Raw genomic sequence first — 23,347 nt, 5'->3', positions numbered from 1 at the left:
TTTCCTCCGACACATTGGTGTGGCTGGCTTCCGGGTTGGATGCGCGCTGTGTTAAGAAGCAGTGCGGCTTGGTTGGGTTGTGTATAGGAGGACGCATGACTTTCAACCTTCGTCTCCCCCGAGCCCGTACGGGAGTTGTAGCGATGAGACAAGATAGTAGCTACTAAACAATTGGATATCATGAAATTGTGGAGAAAAATGGGTAAAATAAAAAAATAAAAAATACACTAGCATGACAACTTTTGAGAGCGTAAGGAACCCACAAAAAAATATTATTTCTTAGATCTCAGTGAGATCAATTTCCAGAGAGATAACAGGCATTATGATATTGGGAATGGAGTCTTGGAGAATATTTTGACTAATAATTTCATGCATGCTGTCATGGAGAATAATCATCTAACAGCTTTGAAGATATTCTTTGTAATGAGACTAATTCTATTCATAACTTTTTGTTGTTGTAAATAACTATTGTATGTGGTACGTTGGTGACCTGTGCTTATATCTTTGTCCTTGCAAAGGAATGATTGTGAACTGCATAAAATTTTGCCCTGGGTACATTCAACCCATGTGTTAGTCGTCTGCTTCTTGTTGGCTCCGTGAGATGTTTAAAATACTTCTTATACAATGGATGCTTTGGAACATGTGAAGCAGAATAAATAAAGTGAATGTATATTTTTCTGTATTCTTATTGGTAGAAGGCACATCCATGTCAGTGAACTTGAACATGCCCATAGGGAGAGCTTATATCAACATGATGCTAATCGACTCGTGAGACATTAAACCTCAACAATATTCAAACTGCTTTAACATGCACACAGTGCCCTCTTTTGGTCTGCTATGGTATGGCAGGTAAGGTCTGTTTCTATTAGTGCTACAGTCTATTAGAGTTTAAACATACAGTCAAAATGTAATCTCTACACAGCACATCCAACTAATGAATAAATAAAGACAAACAAATAAAATGTTTACCTTTTGTTTTTATTTACATAAATACTTTAGTGGGCTCAAGCGGGACATGGGTCCATCAACAGTACAGTCATTATATATATATATAGGTGTGGGCATTTTATCTCTGGGGTAGATGGTTACTTGTCAGCTGGCTTATCCCCAGCTGGCAGCTCAGGTGCCTTGTCCTCACGGTGGGCTGGGAACACCTCCCACGGGCTGTTCAAGTCAAACTTCCGAAACTCCTGTGAGAGCTCCACAGGCTCTGCCACCACACGCTTCACCTCATCATCATAACGCACCTGAGATGTACCAGATGGACAGAATGAATAATATGGTAGATACCAGTGGAGGTTGATGATGGGAGGACAGCTCATAATAATGGCTGGAACAGAGCAAATGGAAATGGCATCAAACACATGGAAACCATATGTTTGATTCATTTCATACCATTCTACTCATTCAGCCATTACAACGAGCCCGTCCTCCCCAATTAAGGTGCCACCAACCTCCAGTGGTAATGTGAAGTCACATGTATTGATCTTAGGATAGGATTAGGTTATAACTCGGCCTTTAATATATGTAAACTACATGGGACATTTCTCAGCATTCACATCTGACCTTACCTCCACAAATCCAGACAGTGGGAAGTCCTTCCTAAATGGATGCCCCTCAAACCCATAATCTGTCAGAATACGCCTCAGGTCAGGGTGGTTGGCGAAGAAAACTCCATACATGTCCCACACCTAATGACAAGCACAAAACATATCCTTTCATAGTGTTGGAAAGGGAGGGTATATTTATGACAACTTTCTAAGTTTCCCAGTAAACTACCAGAATTTTGGTAACATTCAAGTTGTTTTTAATGACATCTAGTGGCCTTTTTGGGTACTTCAGATAATCCAGGTGTCTGTAGTTATATCTGGCCCTCTGTGTGGCCTTATGTTTTGATTATTTTACATGGTATATGTTAAAATAGAAAATTGAATGACAAAGCTGTAAAACATTATCCTAAATATAAACCATCAACTTAGTGAATATCATTGTTGTTTAATATATGGGTTTCAGTATGAAATATCCATTATATTTCCCCCCCACACACTTATTTTACTATGTCAATATGTATTTGTTATAAATATATTGGCGCCAAACTGCTGGCAGTTGTGAAAAATGTCAATTGTTGAAAAAGTTGCAGAGTTAATTGAAATAATGCCATTGTTGATTAGATGCTCTTTTTCAATAATTAGATATTTTCTCTTGAACCATATGGCCTCCACTAAAAACTCATGGAGAATATGAACAGATAAAAAAGGCATACTATATGAATTTTTTTTTTATTAGAGTATAACTGACAAAAGTTACAATAGATTACCTGTTAATTACCGAAGATTCCAGTAACTTTGGTAAATTACTGCTAGTTTTAAAAACCTATCCTTTCATGAGCATTTGCCTTTGGCAGGCAAAATATACATCCTGAGCTGCCAACACAAAAAATCTTTGAACCCTTCAAGCAAAGCATTCTTACGATGTAGCTGTCAAGACTTACCTCCCTCTCGTACCAGTTGGCTGCGTTGTGGACAGACACAGAGGAGTCTACTGGGGTGAGCTCGTCGGTGTAGGTCTTCAAACGGATCCGGGAGTTGTAGCGCAGGGAGAGCAGGTTGTACACAATCTATTCACCATCAAAGAAAACAGAATTTTACAAAAATTGTAAATAAACTGAATTAGATCAGAGTTTGTCTAAACAACCTGGTTAAATTCTTACTTATGTCAGCTATGGATATGTTTGTGTCAGAACACATGTTTATAACTGCAAAAATAGGACTGTCGTGAAGAGAGAGGTATACTATTGGAATAATAGGCTGGGGGTATGGATGGAATAGTACCTCAAAGCGATTCTGGCGGGTGGGTATGTCCACTGCGGTAAGGTCAATCATGTTACGGAACTGAGCGTTGCTGTGGTCTCTCAGAAAGGTCAACACAGGGATGACCCCGTCAGGATGGATCATCACCTCCAACTCATTGTAACACGTCACCTGAAGATATAACATGCATCCTTGTGACGTTCATATGGCTTCAAAATGACATTCAATTAGCTATACAAAATATCAAGCTTTCTAAGAAGGTAAATTAAGATAACTTTAGTGGTCAATTATACACCTCCAAAATATTTGGAGAGGTGCGGGGGGGGGGGCTGCCACACTGAGTGCCCGGGGACCTGTTGTTGTGGGGGGTTAAGTGCCTTGCTCAAGGGCACAATGGCATCTAGGATTTGATACCAGCTTAATTCCCAAGTGCTCCTTTGTAACCTTATGTTTATGTTCCCTATGTTTTAGACGCACCGTATGCATTTAGGATTTACAGTATAGTTTCCCTTGATGGTTGCTCAACATTGTATGATTGTGTGGATGTCTTCGTCTTAGAGACCGTGTTCATTACAGTTGCTGCAATTACATTATCTTACCTGGACTTGCTGCACATACTTAGGAAGCATTTCAGCCACATATTCTCCAAAAGCTGCAAGTTGGTTATGGGTGACCGCATCCTTGGGTCTGACAGTGGCTACATAGAGATGGGCACATAGATTCAAATAAAGGAAGAGGCAATACATTTATTGTTGCACTCAATCATCTATTGTATTCAGTGTCGCAAAGATCAAACTAAATGGTTAGATAGTTATACTACATTGGGGGTGGACTAGGACTTTGCGGGTTCAACATACTGATGATGATTATCTGCAATGTACACCATAAAGACAAATGCCACGGCCTGGGTGAATTCTATTAGACACTGGTATACTCACGTTTTGTTTCAGTAGCCTCGGATCTCGCTTGCAAGAGACATGGGCTTTGATTGGCAACTGTAACATATTACATAAAATAACATTACATATGGCTAGCTAATGTTAAAACAGGTTGGATTACCAGCATGGTCCTCTCCTTTGAGCTAGTTGACTGCTCGCTAACTAGCGGCTAAGTGACTAACACTTTTACGTTACTTGACTCAGTTATGGCTACATAACAAGGATATAGCTAGCTAATGGCATGACCAAAAGTATGTGGACACCTGCTCGTCGAACACCTCGTTCCAAAATCATGGGCATTAATATGGAGTTGGTCCCCCCTTTGCTGCTATAAAAGCCTCCACTCTTCTGGGAAGGCATTATACCAGTCTGCTGTTCCCACATGCTTCAAGAGGGCCACCATTGTTCCTGTTCCCAAGAAAGCTAAGGTAACTGAGCTAAACGACTACCGCCCCGTAGCACTCACTTCCGTCATCATGAAGTGCTTTGAGAGACTAGTCAAGGACCATATCACCTCCACCCTACCCGACACCCTAGACCCACTCCAATTTGCTTACCGCCCAAATAGGTCCACAGACGATGCAATCTTAACCACACTGCACACTGCCCTAACCCATCTGGACAAGAGGAATACCTATGTGAGAATGCTGTTCATCGACTACCTTCAACACCATAGTACCCTTCAAGCTCGTCATCAAGCTCGAGACCCTGGGTCTCGACCCCGCCCTGTGCAACTGGGTACTGGACTTCCTGACGGGCCGCCCCCAGGTGGTGAGGGTAGGCAACAACATCTCCACCCCGCTGATCCTCAACACTGGGGCCCCACAAGGGTGCGTTCTGAGCCCTCTCCTGTACTCCCTGTTCACCCACGACTGCGTGGCCACGCACGCCTCCAACTCAATCATCAAGTTTGCGGACGACACAACAGTGGTAGGCTTGATTACCAACAACGACGAGACGGCCTACAGGGAGGAGGTGAGGGCCCTCGGAGTGTGGTGTCAGGAAAATAACCTCACACTCAACGTCAACAAAACTAAGGAGATGATTGTGGACTTCAGGAAACAGCAGAGGGAACACCCTCCTATCCACATCGATGGAACAGTAGTGGAGAGGGTAGCAAGTTAAGTTCCTTGGCATACACATCACAGACAAACTGAATTGGTCCACTCACACAGACAGCATCGTGAAGAAGGCGCAGCAGCGCCTCTTCAACCTCAGGAGGCTGAAGAAATTTGGTTTGTCACCAAAAGCACTCACAAACTTCTACAGATGCACAATCGAGAGCATCCTGGCGGGCTGTATCACCGCCTGGTACGGCAACTGCTCCGCCCACAACCGTAAGGCTCTCCAGAGGGTAGTGAGGTCTGCACAACGCATCACCGGGGGCAAACTACCTGCCCTCCAGGACACCTACACCACCCGATGTTACAGGAAGGCCATAAAGATCATCAAGGACATCAACCACCCGAGCCACTGCCTGTTCACCCCGCTATCATCCAGAAGGCGAGGTCAGTACAGGTGCATCAAAGCTGGGACCGAGAGACTGAAAAACAGCTTCTATCTCAAGGCCATTCAGCCACAAGAGCATTAGTGAGGTCGGGCACTGATGTTGGGCGATTAGGCATGGCTCGCAGTCGGCGTTCCAATTCATCCCAAAGGTGTTCAATGGGGTTGAGGTCAGGGCTCTGTGCAGGCCAGTCAAGTTCTTGCACACCAATCTCGACAAACTATTTCTGTATAGACCTCACTTTGTGCACAGGGGCATTGTCATCCTGAAATAGGAAAGGGCCTTCCCCAATCTGTTGCCACAAAGTTGGAAGCACCGAATCATCTAGAATGTCATAGTATGCTGTAGCATTAAGATTTCCCTTCACTGGAACAAAGGGTCCAAGCCCGAACCAAGAAGAACAGTTCCAGACCATTATTCCTCCTCCACCAAACTTTACAGTTGGCACTATTCATTCGGGGAGGTAGTGTTCTCCTTGCATCCGCTAAACCCAGATTCATCTGTTAGACTGCCAGATGGTAAAATGTGATTCATCACTCCCGAAAACATGTTTCCACAGCTCCAGAGTCCAATGGCAGTGAACTTTACACCACTTCAGCCAACACTTGGCGTTGCACATTGTGACGTTAGGCTTGTGTGTGGCTGCTCGACCATGGAAAACCCATTTCATGAAGCTCCCGACGAACAGTTATTGTGCTGACATTGCCTCCAGTGGCAGTTTAGAACTCGGTAGTGAGCGTTGCAACCGAGGACAGACGATTTTTACGCACCAAAACACTCGGTGGTCCAGTTCTGTGAGCTTGTGTGGCCTGCTACTTCCCGGCTGAGCCGTTGTTGCTCCTAGACGTTTCCACTTCACAATAACAGCACTGACTGTCAGCTCTAGCAGGGCAGACATTTGAAGAACTGACAATGGTGCCACGTTAAATCACTGAGCTCTTCAGTATGGCCATTCTACTGCCAATGTTTGTCTATGGAGATTTCATGGCTATGTGCTCGATTTCATACACCTGTCAGCAAAGGGTCTGGCCGAAATTGCCGAATCCACAACTTTGAAGGGGTGTCCACATACCTTTGTGTATATATAGCGTATAAAAGGCATACATGCCTGTTAGTGTCAGATTATAACTGACATTACAATGTGCGTTCCAGACGTCGTCTGTTTCAATCGTACTTAGCAGATAACCAAAATCTGACTTGCGTTAGCAAGCTTCTAGATGCGCAGTGTGACAACTAAAATGCCGACCTGGAACATAACCACTGACCTGCTAGCCAATTTGATGGAAGGTCAAGTGAGAATCGGTCGACTACAGATAGCGCGATCTTAATAACAACGCTATCACGCAGATGACCTAAACATTATGACAGCATGTTAGTGCACAGTTAACACTCGAAATGTACTTACGATTCAAAGTCCTGCTAAAACCTCCGCGAACAAAACGCACTAACGATGCCGCCATGTTTTTTCAATGACGTATTCAATTTTCTTCTTCTGTTTTTTTTTTTATTGCACATCCGCATTTTAGAGTAGGTGTTCCCTGGCGGAAATATGCAGATGAGTGCTAGTTCACGCCGATAGGATCTCGCTGGGCTCTGCCATCATTGCTTTTTCTGCCCACTATGACTCATTTGTTCGCGTTGTAAACGACAGGCTGTGGTCTATCTTGGTTTAGTTATATAAATCTTTGTTAAAAGTTTTTGCATTACCGACATTTAGAGATGAAGTGATGCGGTAGAATCAACGGTTGATGGTCTTTGTTTTACCATTTACTTTTAATGCAAATTTCGGACAGGTAATTTCACATGGGATAGATCTCATCAAGAGCTATCTGTTGCTATACTAATTTGTATCCAAAATATATACTAGCCTGGTTGTCGGTCTCTGTTCAGGTACATTCAACTCCTTGTGGAATGTTAAGAGACTGATATCCAGGGCTGGCGTGGTTACACGTGGTCTGCTGTTGTGAGGCCAGTAGCGGGTACTGCCGAATTCTCTAAAATGGGGGTGGTTTATGGTAGAGAAATTAACATAAAATTCTCTTGCCACAACTGTTGGGCATTCCTGGAGTCAGCATGCCAATTGCATACTCCCTCAACTTGAGACATCTGTGGCATTGTGTTGTGACAAAACTGCACATTTTAAAGTGTTCTTTGTCCCCAGCATAAGGTGCACCTGTGTAATGATCACACACTGTTTAGTCAGTTTCTTCATATGCCACAACTGTCAGGTGGAAGAATGATCTTATATATATTTGGCAAAGGAGAAATGCTCACTAACAAGGATGAAAACAAATTTGTGCACACAATTCTAGAGAAATAAGCTGTGTATATGGAACATTTCTGTGATCTTTAATTTCAGCTCATGAAAAATGGGACCGACACTTTACATGTTGTGTTTATATTTTTGTTCAGCATAACTATATACTTTCCTGTGGATATGGTATCACATTCCTCCTGCCAAAAGGACCAACTGCACAAACACCTGCTTAAGTACAATAACATGTTATTTTATTCAACATTCTGGTTGTGAGAGAAAACTATCCTGAGTCAAACGCTCATTTCAACATCGGCTTTCCAGACAATTAGGCGACATGTTCAAGCCGGTTATGTTTCCATAGATGAAGTATCAATAGCTATACTTTTATAATAATAAGTCATTATTTTCCAATATATACATACACACAAACAATCAGTGAAATTTGTAACAAAAATGTGCTTAATAGGAAATTTGATTACAATTTCTATGTTAAGGAAGATTTTTTTAAATGCAGAAACATGTTTTAAATACACACACACCCCACCCCCTCACCCACCTGTCAGTACTTTGATGGGGATTGCATTTTATTATACCCCATGTTATGATGAGCTGTGATAAAACATTTGAATTATACAATGCACTTGATCCAGTTGAGTAACAAAACACTGTAATAAAGAATAAGCTCAAGGTCAAAAAACTCTTCAAGAAGAATATGGCTAATTTGACAGTTTCTGATGGAGTGCAATAAAGTACGCTGGCAGCCTCTCAACAATCTTAAATGGAACCCCCCGCCACAGACTTGCTGATGGTACCGCCGAAGCGTCTCTAGCTGTGTAGAACAAATTATTACATGTGGTCGGATAGGGGCCAACATCTGACACGCTTCCTCTGGACCCCAGCAGTGTATCTGTAAACAGACCAACAAATTGATGTACAAGTTAGGTAGACAACTAATTCAGTACTAGTGATGATCAAGGATAGCCAGCAGTGGCAATCTATGGAAAGCAAAGACTGTCGTTTTCTGGCCAAAGCCACCGACTCACCTGTACGATGTATGCAGCAGCTAGTGTAGCACTGCGACAGCGTCCAGCCTTACACTGGAGGCCCGGTTTTCGAGACTGGGCACCCCGGTTAGGTCCACTGTGCTGAGTCGCAGCTGCTCCACCCCCTCGGCTTTCCACTCCTGTTTCAAAACAAACAAAGCTGTTTCTAATACAACTTCACATTTCCTATGATAAAACTCACAAGCCATGTTTCTTGCCCACATGAACATACCAGACATGTCCCTGACCTTGTGTACAAGAGCACCACGAAGCTCCCGTTTTAAATCAGAGGTTCTGTATTTATGTGGCAATTAAGCTACTGTACAGATAGCCAACCCACCTAGACAGGCTTTAGTTCGAACTCTGCTCTATCCCACCTGAATCAGTTAACCAAAATCCTGATGATTAGCAGCTGAGTAGGTAGATTATAGAGCAGAACTGAAATGAGTCCACATCTCTCTCCAAGAGGGTCATTAGATTTTCATAGGAAATAAATCATCAGCACACCTGATGATTTAGCTGAGTTGCAGAAGTATTTTGTTTCATATTCCTCATTCATGGTTATCACCCCCCTGACATTTTCTGTCTGTGTGGCCTTCTTGGTCCCAGTTAGTGAGTCAACACAGGAAGGAGTAATGGACCGTTCATTTATTTCCAAGCTGCAATCATGAGACACACACAGTATGGATGAATGATGAGTAGTCAACTGGATATAAATAGCACTCCCACAGCAATTCTCCATAGATCTGCTGTACAATATACAAACAAAATAACAATGGAAATGTCTATCAAAGTCATTATCATATAGTGGATTCAACAATCCCTAATTCCCAATTCAATATAATAAAAATATATTGTTTCCATGCGTAATCTCATATTCACATCAGAACAAACTATCATCCATTTAAGCATTCAACATATATCTAATGAACCCGAAAAATCACTCAACGTCACACTCTTGTGGCGAAGAAATACAATACACCTAGAATGTACCATATTTTCGTAAACTAACAAAACCAGGCAAAAACGCTGCTAGCTGGTGCTCATAAATTTACAAAACATTCTTTATACATTTGTCATAAATTCCCTCCACTCATGGTACACAAACAGTATGGCTGCATGATGAGTAGTCGACGGGATACAAATAGCACTCCTAAAGAATATGCATTTTCAAGTTAGCTACCAACTTCAAAGAGGGAACTTTAGCTAACTGTTAGCAAAAAACCCACATGGCAAACTAAGATTCGGCAAATGACATAAAGAGTGGTTTATTTCACGTGTAAAGATTTATGATTAATGCATTTTAAACCCGCTACCATATTCGAATCGACCCAACCCTAACACACGCCACACCAACATTTGTTACTAATAACATACATTGCTGATGTAAAGGTGGATTTTATGATGTAACGATGTAATTTCTCTCCCGGTACCTTTCAACTCACCCACAGCAACTCTCCATAGAGCTATGTACCACCCATAATCCCATACCTTTATTACAAAGTGTATTAGACAACGTAAACACAATAATCAACCAGGAGGTGGAATAATACCCATTTTATGCGGGAATTGAACAACTGAAATACACCGTTACATCTGCACCAGCTGGAAGTAGAAAATAATTTTGATGTCAATTTATGTTTCTCCATTAGAAAATCAGTAGCGAGTGCATGCCAGCTAAATGTAGTAGACTAGACTGGAGTTCACATAACCAAAATTAATCAGCCATTTACTTCCTTACAGTGTTGACGACTAATTTTCAGGGTAAATTGCTAGCGGTAGGATGATTTGTTGCTAAAAGTTGCTAAATTGCGTTGTGATGTCATTGCGTGGAAAAACTGCGTCATTACGTAGAATACACAATAACGTTACTCAAATTGACTGGCCAACTCGGCAAAAAAAAATGTGATTTTACATTTGTTCAGGTACATACTCCCATTATTTTCTGTACAATTTTGATTGAGACATGTTGATTGATGTTGTAAGTTCTGTTCGGCTTGGGTTTGGCTCGTCGAACCCGTACTACTGCTGCTTCAGTCAGCCAACAATGATTTGCAATTTACTGAAATTTCTGCTGGCCTGCTGCTGACATCACTCACAATGCACATTTGCAGCCAGGCACGTGTGTTGTGACTGAGTGTGACAAATATTTTGTTTTTTGTCATTTAGAGGGAAAATGCGTGCATTTTAGCGTTCGAGTCACTTTTCAAAAGTTGCTAAAAGTTCCAAATACATTTTTAAAAGCTAAATTTGTTGCTAGGTACTGTTTGAAAAAAAAGTTGCCTGAAAAGTTGCTAAATCTAGCAACAAAATTGCTAAAATGGCATCACTGCTTCCTTAGTCATTTATTTGAAAGGCAGGGCTTCTCTTTATGCTTTGGGTCTACATGGTACCCGAGTGGCACAGCGGTCTAAGGCACGCATCAGTGCAAGAGGCGTCACTACGGTCCCTGGTTCGAATCCAGGCTGTATCACATCTGGCCGTGATTGGAAGTCCCATTGGGCAGCGAACAACTGGCCCAGCCTCGTCCGGGTTAGGCCGTCATTGTAAATAAGTTGGTTAATAAATCATTTAAAACAGTAAGTAACGTTATCCTTTCTAACGCGCCAGACATGTTCACACTTACAGCGTAGTCAGCACCAATGTTGAAGCAAATTCCAAATCCGAGATAGATGCATAGCCCAAACCAATAAAATCTAAATGACTGGTAGGAAAACGTGTTATTCCAGAGGTACTATTCAACCTAACAGGCTAATTTTGCCCTGTATCTGTGGTTTAGAGATGTCAGCGACGAGTGTCTCCTCTAACACGAAGCTCCTATTCAAACTCATTAGACAGCTCTGCAAGTTATGTAAAAATACGTTCGGTATTTAACAAATTTGGGGTTTCGCTGAGCAACTAGCTTAATTTACTCCCGTGACCCCCGGTATGTACTTCCAAAAAAGGATACACAAATATTTTACAAGCAACGGGGAAAAAACACTCTTCGGCTCCTCCAATATATTGAGCTGTCGAAGACTTCCGACTTGCGCATAGCAGTAGTTAGTGCTATCTGGAATCCTTGGGATGTGAGTGAATAGGAACTCTTTCGATTGCGTGTACATTTTTATTTTGTGAGTAACGAACGTATTTTGACATTATAACGCTTGCAGAGCTGTCTAGTATGCATCTGAGCTTCCAGAGCCTTGGAGAGGAGACATGGCATACCCATCATCAACATCTTTAAAAGCTTATACTGGGGCAGGATCAGCCAGCTGTCAAAACCTGCGAACTTGTCAGCTGAGAAATATGAACATCTGTGTAATTGCTTCAGATGCAGACAGTGTTGTACAACCGACTTCTCAGAATTAGTTTCAAATGCTGCTCAACATGTTGTTTTCCCCATACACCTGGAGAAGAGGCAACTTACATAAAAACAAATTGATCAACATAAGTTGAACGGCAACGCAACATTTTTGCAGCTGACCATTGAGCTATAAAATAACAGAATGATTGCATTACATCCTCCCATGAGAAAGAATCTAGAACGTACCATGTTGTGACAGAGGGGACACTTGTTATTCTAAATGTCACAATGGGTCTAAAGGCGACTCGAAAACGCAAGGAAAGTTGTTAAATATAACGCACATTTATAAAAAGCTTACAACAAATATTTTGCTAACGTTGTCTGGTCCAACATTCACTTCAATTAAAAAAAACATAATCAACGGTCACACCCCCAATCCCCTGTTTCAGAGAGTCTGATGGTAAATGCAGGAAAGACCGCCATTTTGCAAGCTAGAAGTACAAGTCTAAAAGTGAGCTGGTGAAGAAAATAATCGAAATAATAAGCCACCAAACATACACTTAGCAAATACAGATACCACACTGTGTTGGCTGAACACATAGGTAGTCGCATTTAAATTTAAGACATCACACAGGTAAGTAGGGTTGAAGTAAAATTATTTGCCAGATAGTTTATCTAGCTATAAAATGTGTTATCCAATGCCAGATAGCGGCGCACATTTGGCTTGTTTATGGATCTGTCAGCTGGCTTAGCAAAGAGGGTCACAAACAACATGCGTCATTAAACTGCTTTCCAGAAAGCTAGCTATCTATTTGCTAAATGGAACCATTCTTACCCAACAATAAATACCAACTGCTAGCGAATACTTTCCAAACACGCATGGTTCTTCTTTTGATAATGTTTGCATTTAGCTAACAGAATACTGAAATAGCATGTCAGTGTGCTTATCAACAAGCTAACGTTACTAGTACCACCGAGCCTGGTTCTAAACAGCTAACGTTAAGTTAGCCTCACACACTACAGCACTTGCTGTTTCACAGAAAAGCTACTGTTAGCTACCAAATCTGGTAATATATTGGATTTGATGCTCAATGCACTTGAAGTAAACAAGCAAAGCATATATTTATTTCTGCTCGCCTAACGTTAGAACAAAAATGGCTTAATAAATAGACTGGCTACCCGTTTCACAAATAATTTCTAAATGTTGAATCGAGACGATATTCTGAAGTAAGTGTTGAACATTTCAAATTTGTACAACCCTTGCATCAATTACTAGAATAGCTAGTAACGTTAGCTAAATGAGGGGTGAGGTCAGTCTACTTCTCTCGAACGTCTGTTCTCAGTTGCAACAGTGGCAGTTCAAAAACAGTGTTTGAGGCTTGTGTTCTTCAGAGCAACTATGTAAGTTTCCAATGTATAGTAATTATTATTGTTAGATACCACGACAACCCAAAACAAATTATTCTGACTGGTGTCTTCATAAGTGTGACTTCGATGATTCTCTCTGTAGTGCACTCGTGAGTCACACGCCTACAGTACGCGGTGTCCAAGTACAATGTTCCCTGTTTTCAAATCTAGCGTTTTCATACATAAAAATGTGTCTATCTATCGCAGATGTTATGTGTCTAAAGAATGTATAATGGCTGATAACTGGTTCTCTACAAGTTCGTTTGTAGAAATGACTCATTTTATGAGATGGAGTTTGGTCAAACAGACCAGTGGTCATAACCTCACATTACATTTTCATTATGCATACAATATACAATAAGTCATGTTTGAAGTATTGCCATTTACAGAAATAGATTGCATACAAATAATTCAGTCTTCATGTCACTGTCTGGTGCATTGCAATGTGACATACAGCACTGGTAATGTGCTGCACTGGATGGGGGTGGTGGCGGTATGCATGACAAGTTGAAGCTGGCTTGTGTTAGTTATTCAATGCAGTTGAGTTGTCATGGGGCCATGGAGTCCTCCAAACTGGAGAACTTGACTATTTATGTCAGCAGGTTTAGATCTGAGGCAAATAATCAGCTCTGACTCTTGTCTTATTGCTTAAAATGCCAAAAGTGAGAATCAATGGCTGTTTTGTCAGTCACACAGTTTTGGTCATTATATGTCTATTTGTTAACAGGATAAAGGGGGAAGAACCATTACCTACGTGACAAGCAAACCCAGGGTAAGTCATCAGGCTAGTCATTCTCAGCCAATCTTCTCTCTGTCATCTACTACTTAAGAGGCAGACTAAATCCTCATAAAGATATTTTAAGTAATGGTCTCAGCTGGCTTAAAATGGTTTTCAGAGAGTTCTAGTACTAGCCTATTGGGTCACTGAAACAATATGACTATTTCAATGCCTTGACGCAAGGCAAGTAGGCTATTTAAGTCATGGCCAGAGATTCATTTTCATCATATGGGCAGAAAAGGCACAAGCGGTTCTAAACATGATTACCCATCGTAGCCTTCTTATGGCCAAATTGTAATGTTTCTAACAGAATAAATATAAAAAGCAAATACATGAGAGAACTTTGGAGATCATGGGGACATTATCAAACCAAAGGTGAGGACACAACAGTTCATCTGACACACGACTGAATCCAAACATTACACTTTTGATTTTATGTGCATTTTACATTTACTATACTTTTCACAGCATTTGCCAATAATGAAATCTGAAAATACTCTGAATATTCTTCATTTGTTGCTGAATATATTCATTAAAATGTTGGTAGGTGCAACAAGAAAAAACATGTATTAAGGGATTGAGTGAGAGGTCTAACTGGTGTCTCCAAGTGGCCACACACCTTACTAAACTGTTCATAAGTAATTTCAATGCACTTTTATGACTCAAGGAAAGATCCTTTGTCTATAAGGCACTTTTTTTTTTTTTTGGCCCTCCTAGCTTTACGATTGAGGTACTGAAACATGCACACTTGTAGTTTTTTGTTTGGAACACCCATCACACAATTAATATTCTTTACAGATTCCAAAAACTTTCTTTTATAAATCCCAATCTGGGTCATGTGGGAATCATTTGAAAACGTATTCTATTGCCAAATTGTTTTGCTAAGCTTTAAAATACGATCTTACTTTGTTCAGCTTTCACAAGGCACTTCAGATTGTAATTTTGGTGCTCATATAATTGAGTCATGAGTGCATTCAAGTGCTTGTACCTGGGAATAAAAATGGCATGCCCATACTCCATTATTTCACAATAATGCTTTGCATCCCCCCAATGGTCCAAATGTGGAATCCGTACCATCATATTCTGAGCTAGCCATTAAAAAAGTATGGTCCACAGATCTAAGTGAATCTGAACCCTTTAACTGGAACAGAATATGGAGAAATATGACCTTGGCGTCCTGAAATCCGAACCATCAATTGTATACATTTTAAAGTTTGTTCAGACTGTATTTAACACCAAGGAAAACTTATGTAATTGGCCCTAACTCCCAACTGTTCACTGTGTCCCCTAAATCCAGTAACACATTCCTTCATATGATGTAGGAGTGCCATGCAGTTAAGCTTCTGGGAGGAAGTGCATGAATGTAAATATGAAATGCGTTGCATCTTCCATGTTACTTAACAATGACAGCTCCTTCAATTTCTTTCAGAGACAATTATTGTTGGCAGGCAGCACTGTCGCAAAAAAAGATGTTGGCTCTTCGATGGCAAATAGCCCACTCTCAAATCGCCAGTGGATACTGTTAGAAGTTATAACATTAGAATTATTGGCGGTGAGAATGAAGGGTACAATTGAGGCCTGGACAAATACTTGACTCTGTTAAGAATCATCTCAGCTAAAGCCCAACACATACATACAAACAAAATATACATTGTGGCCAGTTTATTAGGTTCGCTCCTACAGACAATGAGTCACATGGCCGTGCTTGCTATATAAAGCAGGCAGACGGGCATTGAGTTACTGTTCGATTGAAAGTTACAATGTGCAAAACGGGTTAAGGGGTGGTGGGCGTTGGTAGATAGAGATACGGGTGGGGGGGACTGCAAACCAACCTGTTGCTGGGTGGGAAGGGGTTTTTCCTTTCTTTATAAACCAACTTTATTATTGCAAAATCATGTTATCAATATGATTTCTCTGTATTCATACTTTTTAATTGTTTTGCTTTAGCGTGGCAGCCTGTGGTATAAACTGTGTAAATATATATGAATATCATACGTACCCCCACAAAAAAAGACAAAGCAAGTAAAAAGTGTGTTCTGCAGCCAATTTTTGGGGGGTAGTTTGTATCCCAGCCTTATTGTTAACGTACCTGCATTATGTTGCACCATAAGGCTGGGATACAAACCACAAAAAATAATTGTCCGCAGGACACGTACTTGAATGCACTTTAATTTTTTATATATTTTTATACAGTTAGCACTATCACTTAAGTTAAACAGCTGAACTGATTGTTGATTTAATCAGTAAACTTTTTTTTGTTGCCATGAGGTCTTGTGGTGACAAATTGCAGAGGTGTTGTTGTGCCAGTTATTTGGGAGGCAATTAGCCAGCAACATAGATGACGTTGGACAGTTTCCATATGTGTCACACTAATATGGATTTTACACACTTGTGCTTATATTGTTTTTATAAATCCTTTGTTCCTGTAACTGTGGTGTCCACATTTATAATGGTAATGATGATAATGTTATGAACTTTAACAATAGCCTACAGTGTCGTTGCAAGAAATGGTTGTGAATGAGGCCTTGGATTTGGCCTCTGAGTGCTGTATTTCCTTTTGCATCATGATTTGTCAACAGGCTTTTAGATGCCAGTTTGAAAGAGACACAAAGGTGTTATGGAATTGAATGGAGTAATTTAACAGCCGACTGAGGGTAGATGACTGCTGTTAGCTGAATTTTCACATAGGTATGACAGACTCCCCCTCGTATTATGGCAGAAGAGGAATGCAAAAATACAAGAAAATACTTAATATTTTGTCAGTCAGAGAAAATACAGTGCCTTCAGAAAGTATTCACACCCCTTTTTCCATATTTTGTTACAGCCTGAATTTAAAATTGATTAATTAGTCATGTCACTGGCCTACACACAATACCCCATAATTTCAAAGTGGGATTATGTTTTTTGAAATCTTTACAAATGAATTAAAACTGAAATGTCTTGATTCAATAAGTATGCAACCCCATTTTTATGCCAAGCCTAAATAAGTTTAGGAGTATAAATGTGCTTAACAATGCACGTAATAAGTTGCAATGACTCTGTGTGCAATAATAGTGTTGAACGGGATTTTTGAATGACTACCGTAGCACTGTACCCCAGTCGAGAAGTACATTTCAAACATGGATTCACCCCACAAAACCAGGGAGGTTTTCCAATTCCTCGCAAAGAAGGGCACCTATTGGTCGATGGTTTAAACATAAAAAAAGCAGACATTGAATATCCCTTAGAGCATAGTGAAGTTATTAATTTAACTTTGGATGGTGTGTCAATACACCCAGTCACTACAAAGATACAGGTGTCTTTCCTAACTCAGTTGCTGGAGAGGAAGGAAACCTCTCAGGGGTTTTACCAAGAGGCCAAAGGTGAGTTTTAAAACCATTAGAGTTCAATGGCTGTGATCAGAGTACTGAACATGGATCAACAACATTGTAGTTACTCCACAAGAAGACTGTGAATGTTGAGTTAAATCTATGGCTTGGGCGGTATCCAGATTGTCATACCGACCTTGTATTGTGCCATACTGGGATATTCTGTAATACCAGCAATGAACACAAGGGGCACTGTTTTCAAAACGTAATACTCTGTAATCTGAAGGTTAGCAATGCTAACAAGTACATGTAAAATCCTATAGAGAATGCTACCTAAATACTGACCTAAAGTATTCAAGTTACTCAAATGCTACAGTTTGCTGCACACATAAAATAAATAATAACCAGCAGTCTCTTATCGCTGTGTGCTTGTGAACAAACACCACATGACTGTGGACTACCGTGTACTTCAAAATAATGTGACAGGTTCGGCAGGTAGCCTAGTGGTTAGAGCATTGGGCCAGTAACTGAAAGGTTGCTAGATTGAATCCCCGAGCTGACAGGGTAAAAATGTCATTCTTGGCTTGGATTCTTTGTCGACACGGCCCCCCGCCGCACCACCACGACTGGTCTGCCGATGAATACTCTGTCCTCTGTGCCTTCAACTAGGCTCCGTCGGAGGGCTACTAACTTTAAACGCCGTGTCGCCCGAGTGCTAGCGTAGTGGCGGCTCCCCTGTACCATCTACTGCTGCCCTCTGGACACTATGATCACTTGGCTACATAGCTGATGCCTGCTGGACTGTCCATTAATCACTGTACTCCATTCTGTTTATTTGTGTTTTATCTGTCGGCCCCAGCCGCAAACTCAGGCTCTGTGTGTAGTTAATCCGACCCCCTCTGCCTAGTCATCGCTATTTTACCTGCTGTTGTTGTGTTAGCTGATTAGCTGTTGTCTCACCTGTTGATTTAGCTAGCTCTCCCAATCAAGACCTGCGATTACTTTATGCCTTGCTGTATGTCTCTCTCAAATATCAATATGCCTTGTATACTGTTCAGGTTAGTTATCATTGTTTTAGTTTACAATGGAGCCCCTAGTTCCACTCTTCATACCTCTGATACCTCCTTTGTACCACCTCCCGCACATGCGGTGACCTCACCCATTACAACCAGCATGTCCAGAGATACAACCTATCTTATCATCACCCAGTGCCTGGGCTTACCTCCGCTGTACCCGCACCCCACCATACCCCCGTCTGCGCATTATGCCCTAAATATATTCTACCATGCCCAGAAATCTGCTCCTTTTATTCTTTGTCCCCAAGCCTCTAGGCGACCAGTTTTGATAGCCTTTAGCCGCACCCTCATACTACTCCTCCTTTGTTCCGCGGGTGATGTGGAGGTAAACCCAGGCCCTGCATGTCCCCAGGCACCCTCATTTGTTGACTTCTGTGATCGAAAAAGCCTTGGTTTCATGTATGTCAACATCAGAAGCCTCCTCCCTAAGTTTGTTTTACTCACTGCTTTAGCACACTCTGCCAACCCTGATGTCCTTGCTGTGTCTGAATCCTGGCTTAGGAAGGCCACCAAAAATTCTGAGATTTCCATACCCAACTATAACATTTTCCGCCAAGATAGAACTGCCAAAGGTGGCGGAGTTGCAGTCTACTGCAGAGATAGCCTGCGAAGTAATGTCATACTTTCCAGGTCCATACCCAAACAGTTCGAACTACTCATTTTAAAAATGACTCTCTCCAGAAATAAGTCTCTCACTGTTGCCGCCTGCTACCGACCCCCCTCAGCTCCCAGCTGTGCCCTGGACACCATTTGTGAATTGATCGCCCCCCCCCCCCCCCCCCATCTAGCTTCAGAGTTTGTTCTGTTAGGTGACCTAAACTGGGATATGCTTAACACCCCGGCAGTCCTACAATCTAAGCTAGATGCCCTCAATCTCACACAAATCATCAAGGAACCCACCAGGTACAACCCTAAATCTGTAAACAAGGGCACCCTCATACACGTTATCCTGACCAACTGGCCCTCCAAATACACCTCTGCTGTCTTCAATCAGGATCTCAGCGATCACTGCCTCATTGCCTGTATCCTCTACGGGCCCGCAGTCAAACGACCACCCCTCATCACTGTCAAACGCTCCCTAAAACGCTTCTGCGAGCAGGCCTTTCTAATCGACCTGGCCCGGGTATCCTGGAAGGATATTGACCTCATCCCATCAGTTGAGGATCCCTGGTCATTCTCTTAAAAGTAACTTCCTCACCATCTTAGATAAGCATGCTCCGTTCAAAAAATGCAGAACTAAGAACAGATAGCCCTTGGTTCACTCCTGACCTGACTGCCCTCGACCAGCACAAAAACATCCTGTGGCGGACTGCAATAGCATCGAATAGTCCCTGCAATATGCAACTGTTCAGGGAAGTCAGGAACCAATACATGCAGTCAGTCAGGAAAGCAAAGGCCAGCTTTTTCAAGCAGAAATTTACATCCTGTAGCTCTAACTCCAAAAAGTTCTGGGACACTGTATGGAGAACAAGAGCACCTCCTCCCAGCTGCCCACTGCACTGAGGCTAGGTAACACTGATAAATCCATGATAATCAAAAACTTCAAGCATTTCTCAACGGCTGGCCATGCCTTCCTCCTGGCTACTCCAACCTCGGCCAACAGCTCCGCCCCCCCCGTAGCTACTCGCCCAAGCCTCCCCAGCTTCTCCTTTACCCAAATCCAGATAGCAGATGTTCTGAAAAAGCTGCAAAACCTGGACCCGTACAAATCAGCTGGTCTTGACAATCTGGACCCTCTATTTCTGAAACTATCCGCCGCCATTGTCGCAACCCCTATTACCAGCCTGTTCAACCTCTTTCATATCGTCTGAGATCCCCAAGGATTGGAAAGCTGCCGCAGTCATCCCCCTCTTCAAAGGGGGAGACACCCTGGACCCAAACTGTTACAGACCTATATCCATCCTGCCCTGCCTATCTAAGGTCTTCGAAAGCCTAGTCAACAAACCGATCACTGACCATCTCGAATCCCACCGTACCTTCTCCGCTGTGCAATCTGGTTTCCGAGCCGGTCACGGGTGCACCTCAGCCACGCTCAAGGTACTAAACGATATCATAACCGCCATCGATAAAAGACAGTACTGTGCAGCCGTCTTCATTGACCTGGCCAAGGCTTTAGACTGTGAATCACCATATTCTTATCGGCAGACTCAGTAGCCTCGGTTTTTCTAATGACTGCCTTGCCTGGTTCACCAACTACTTTGCAGACAGAGTTCAGTGTGTCAAATCGGAGGGCATGTTGTCCGGTCCTCTGGCAGTCTCTATGGGGGTGCCACAGGGTTCAATTCTTGTGCAGTCTCTTTTCTCTGTATATATCAATGATGTTGCTCTTGCTGCGGGCGATTCCCTGATCCACCTCTACGCAGACGACACCATTCTGTATACTTCTGGCCCTTCCTTGGACACTGTGCTATCTAACCTCCAAACGAGCTTCAATGCCATACAACACTCCTTCCGTGGCCTCCAACTGCTCTTAAACGCTAGTAAAACCAAATGTATGCTTTTCAACCGTTCGCTGCCTACACCCGCACGCCCGACTAGCATCACCACCCTGGATGGTTCCGACCTAGAATATGTGGACATCTATAAGTACCTAGGTGTCTGGCTAGACTGTAAACTCTCCTTCCAGACTCCTATCAAACAGCTCCAATCTAAAATCAAATCTAGAGTTGGCTTTTTATTCCGCAACAAAGCCTCCTTCACTCACGCCGCCAAACTTACCCTAGTGAAACTGACTATCCTACCGATCCTCGACTTCGGCGACGTCATCTACAAAATAGCTTCCAATACTCTACTCAGCAAACTGGATGCAGTTTATCACAGTGCCATCCGTTTTGTTACTAAAGCACCTTATACCACCCATCACTGCGACCTGTATGCTCTAGTCGACTGGCCCTCGCTACATATTCGTCGCCAGACCCACTGGCTCCAGGTCATCTACAAGTCCATGCTAGGTAAAGCTCCGCCTTATCTCAGTTCACTGGTCACGATGGCAACACCCACCCGTAGCACACGCTCCAGCAGGTGTATCTCACTGATCATCCCCAACACCTCATTTGGCCGCCTTTCCTTCCAGTTCTCTGCTGCCTGTGACTGGAACAAATTGCAAAAATCGCTGAAATTGGAGACTTTTATCTCACTCACCAACTTCAAACATCTGCTATCTGAGCAGCTAACTGATCGCTGAAGCTGTACATAGTCCATTGGTAAATAGCCCACCCATTTTACCTACCTCATCCCCATATTGTTTTTATTTATTTACTTTTCTGCTCTTTTGCACACTAGTATCTCTACCTGCACATGACCATCTGATCATTTATCACTCCAGTGTTAATCTGCTAAATTGTAATTATTTGCCTACCTCATGCCTTTTGCACACAATGTATATAGACTCTTTTTTTTCTTTTTTCTACTGTGTTATTGACTTGTTTATTGTTTACTCCATGTGTAACTCTGTCTGTTCACACTGCTATGCTTTATCTTGGCCTGGTCGCAGTTGTAAATGAGAACTTGTTCTCAACTAGCCTACCTGGTTAAATAAAGGTGAAATAAAAAATACTGTGTAACTCCGGTAGGGCAACATCTGAAAAATAGCGCACTTGGTAGTGTGTACCGGTGCTCGACCAGTCGGCGAAAGCCAACATCACCCACAACAGAGGTTGATTGTCAAGGGCAATGAATTCCATTATCTTGATTTTAATGGATTTTGCCTTTGAGTTGTGTCGCTGAAATGTTCTTTTTCAAATGACTGCTCAACTTGTTGACTGGTTGCTCCACACAGCAGACATTGTGAGGCCTAGGTTAGGAATGCTGTGTTGCACGTGTAGCTCAACATTTTACGTGGTGTTATTACATCATGTACCCACGTTCTATAGGTATGCACGGTAGCTTTGACATTGTTTTATTTTTTTTACATCGGTGTTAAACTAGACATTGGGCCGATACCGATGTTGGCATTTTCAGCTCATATTGTCAGATTCTTATATGTTCACCCATTTTATATTGTGCATCTCTAATATTAGCCTATCATTTGTGAATGATTCCCAGCTTAAGGCAAGAAACAGCGCATGCTTTTTTTTGTGACTTTTTCCAATCATAGTCGCACATCTCATGTAGCTTAGCCCATAGGCCTATATATTTCGTTATGGTTTGTATCACAAAGTGGCCAAATAACTACTTCAAATGAAACGCATTAACCTGCTTTACAGCTGGTGTAGAGCCCAACTGGCATACTATACACATGTTTGGGGAAGATAAATTTCACCATAAAAATTCACCTTTTTTATAATAAAATCATTACATGAATATTTGCATTTGTGGTCACTTTTGAGAGTGGTGTTTTCCTGTTATGGAAGGTTCACGCCTATACTCTACTGCCATGTGCGCATTGCTGCGCTTATAATGTGAAGAAATAGCCTAATAGTTTATCAACATTTTAAGCTAAACGTTCTCCTCTGTTGTCAGGCTCTTTGCTTAAAACATTTTTTGATGCTAGTAATTTGGGCTCTATCGCATCCCACAACTGTCCCAGACTATGTTTGGAAAATGTATTTCTCGCATGGAATCAAATGGATCAACTTTTGTACTATGGGGGATAGTAGATTGACCAAGACTAGTCCTTTTGCTGTTCGTTAGGCCTACTCATCTTGTTGGCTGACGAAAAGTAAATGTCCAATATCTTCAATATATCATGTTGCTTTAGACCCGTCTAAAATACATAATTAGATTGTTGTTTTTTTTAAATGTAGATGTTCCGAAGGTCTGCAGCAGTGGCTTATAGGCTATGCGTGGAAGCCAGGAAATGCTAAATGTTTTTATGTTCATTAACGGTCAATTACCGTGAGACCGGCAGCTATTTGCTTGACAATCACCGGCTGACACAATTTCAGGACTGCCACAGCCCTAGCCCCAGTCTGAGGTCCTGAGCGCTCTGGAGCAGG

At 42.0% G+C, this 23,347-nt stretch overlaps 2 protein-coding genes across 51 annotated transcripts in view; one reads left to right on the top strand and one right to left on the bottom strand.

Annotated features, from left to right (window-relative positions):
- Window positions 1–1,073: 1,073 nt before the first annotated feature.
- On the bottom strand, window positions 1,074–6,853 carry LOC139384823 (NADH dehydrogenase [ubiquinone] iron-sulfur protein 3, mitochondrial-like). Its single transcript, XM_071129718.1, has 7 exons — window positions 6,661–6,853; window positions 3,749–3,805; window positions 3,410–3,507; window positions 2,832–2,981; window positions 2,492–2,617; window positions 1,572–1,691; window positions 1,074–1,247 (listed from the first exon to the last, which is right to left on the bottom strand). The coding sequence occupies exons 1-7, from the start codon at window positions 6,713–6,715 to the stop codon at window positions 1,086–1,088; spliced, it is 768 nt and encodes a 255-aa protein (XP_070985819.1). The 5' UTR covers window positions 6,716–6,853; the 3' UTR covers window positions 1,074–1,085.
- Window positions 6,854–12,309: 5,456 nt separating this feature from the next.
- LOC139385018 (CUGBP Elav-like family member 1) overlaps window positions 12,310–23,347 on the top strand; it is a 43,935-nt gene continuing 32,897 nt past the window's right edge. For 29 of the 50 annotated variants that reach the window (XM_071130011.1, XM_071130004.1, XM_071130000.1 and 26 more), the window contains exons 1-2: window positions 12,310–12,475; window positions 13,976–14,020. The gene's annotated coding sequence lies outside the window, so the exon portion shown is untranslated. The remainder of the gene's footprint in view (window positions 12,476–13,975; window positions 14,021–23,347) is intronic. The other 21 variants (XM_071130044.1, XM_071130033.1, XM_071130025.1 and 18 more) reach the window with 4 other exon arrangements.

This window comes from Oncorhynchus clarkii, chromosome 26, assembly GCF_045791955.1.
Source record: "Oncorhynchus clarkii lewisi isolate Uvic-CL-2024 chromosome 26, UVic_Ocla_1.0, whole genome shotgun sequence".
Classification (NCBI taxonomy): Eukaryota; Metazoa; Chordata; class Actinopteri; order Salmoniformes; family Salmonidae; genus Oncorhynchus; species Oncorhynchus clarkii.
Note: the sequence above shows the minus strand (reverse complement) of the source record. Positions and strands in the feature narration are given on the sequence as shown.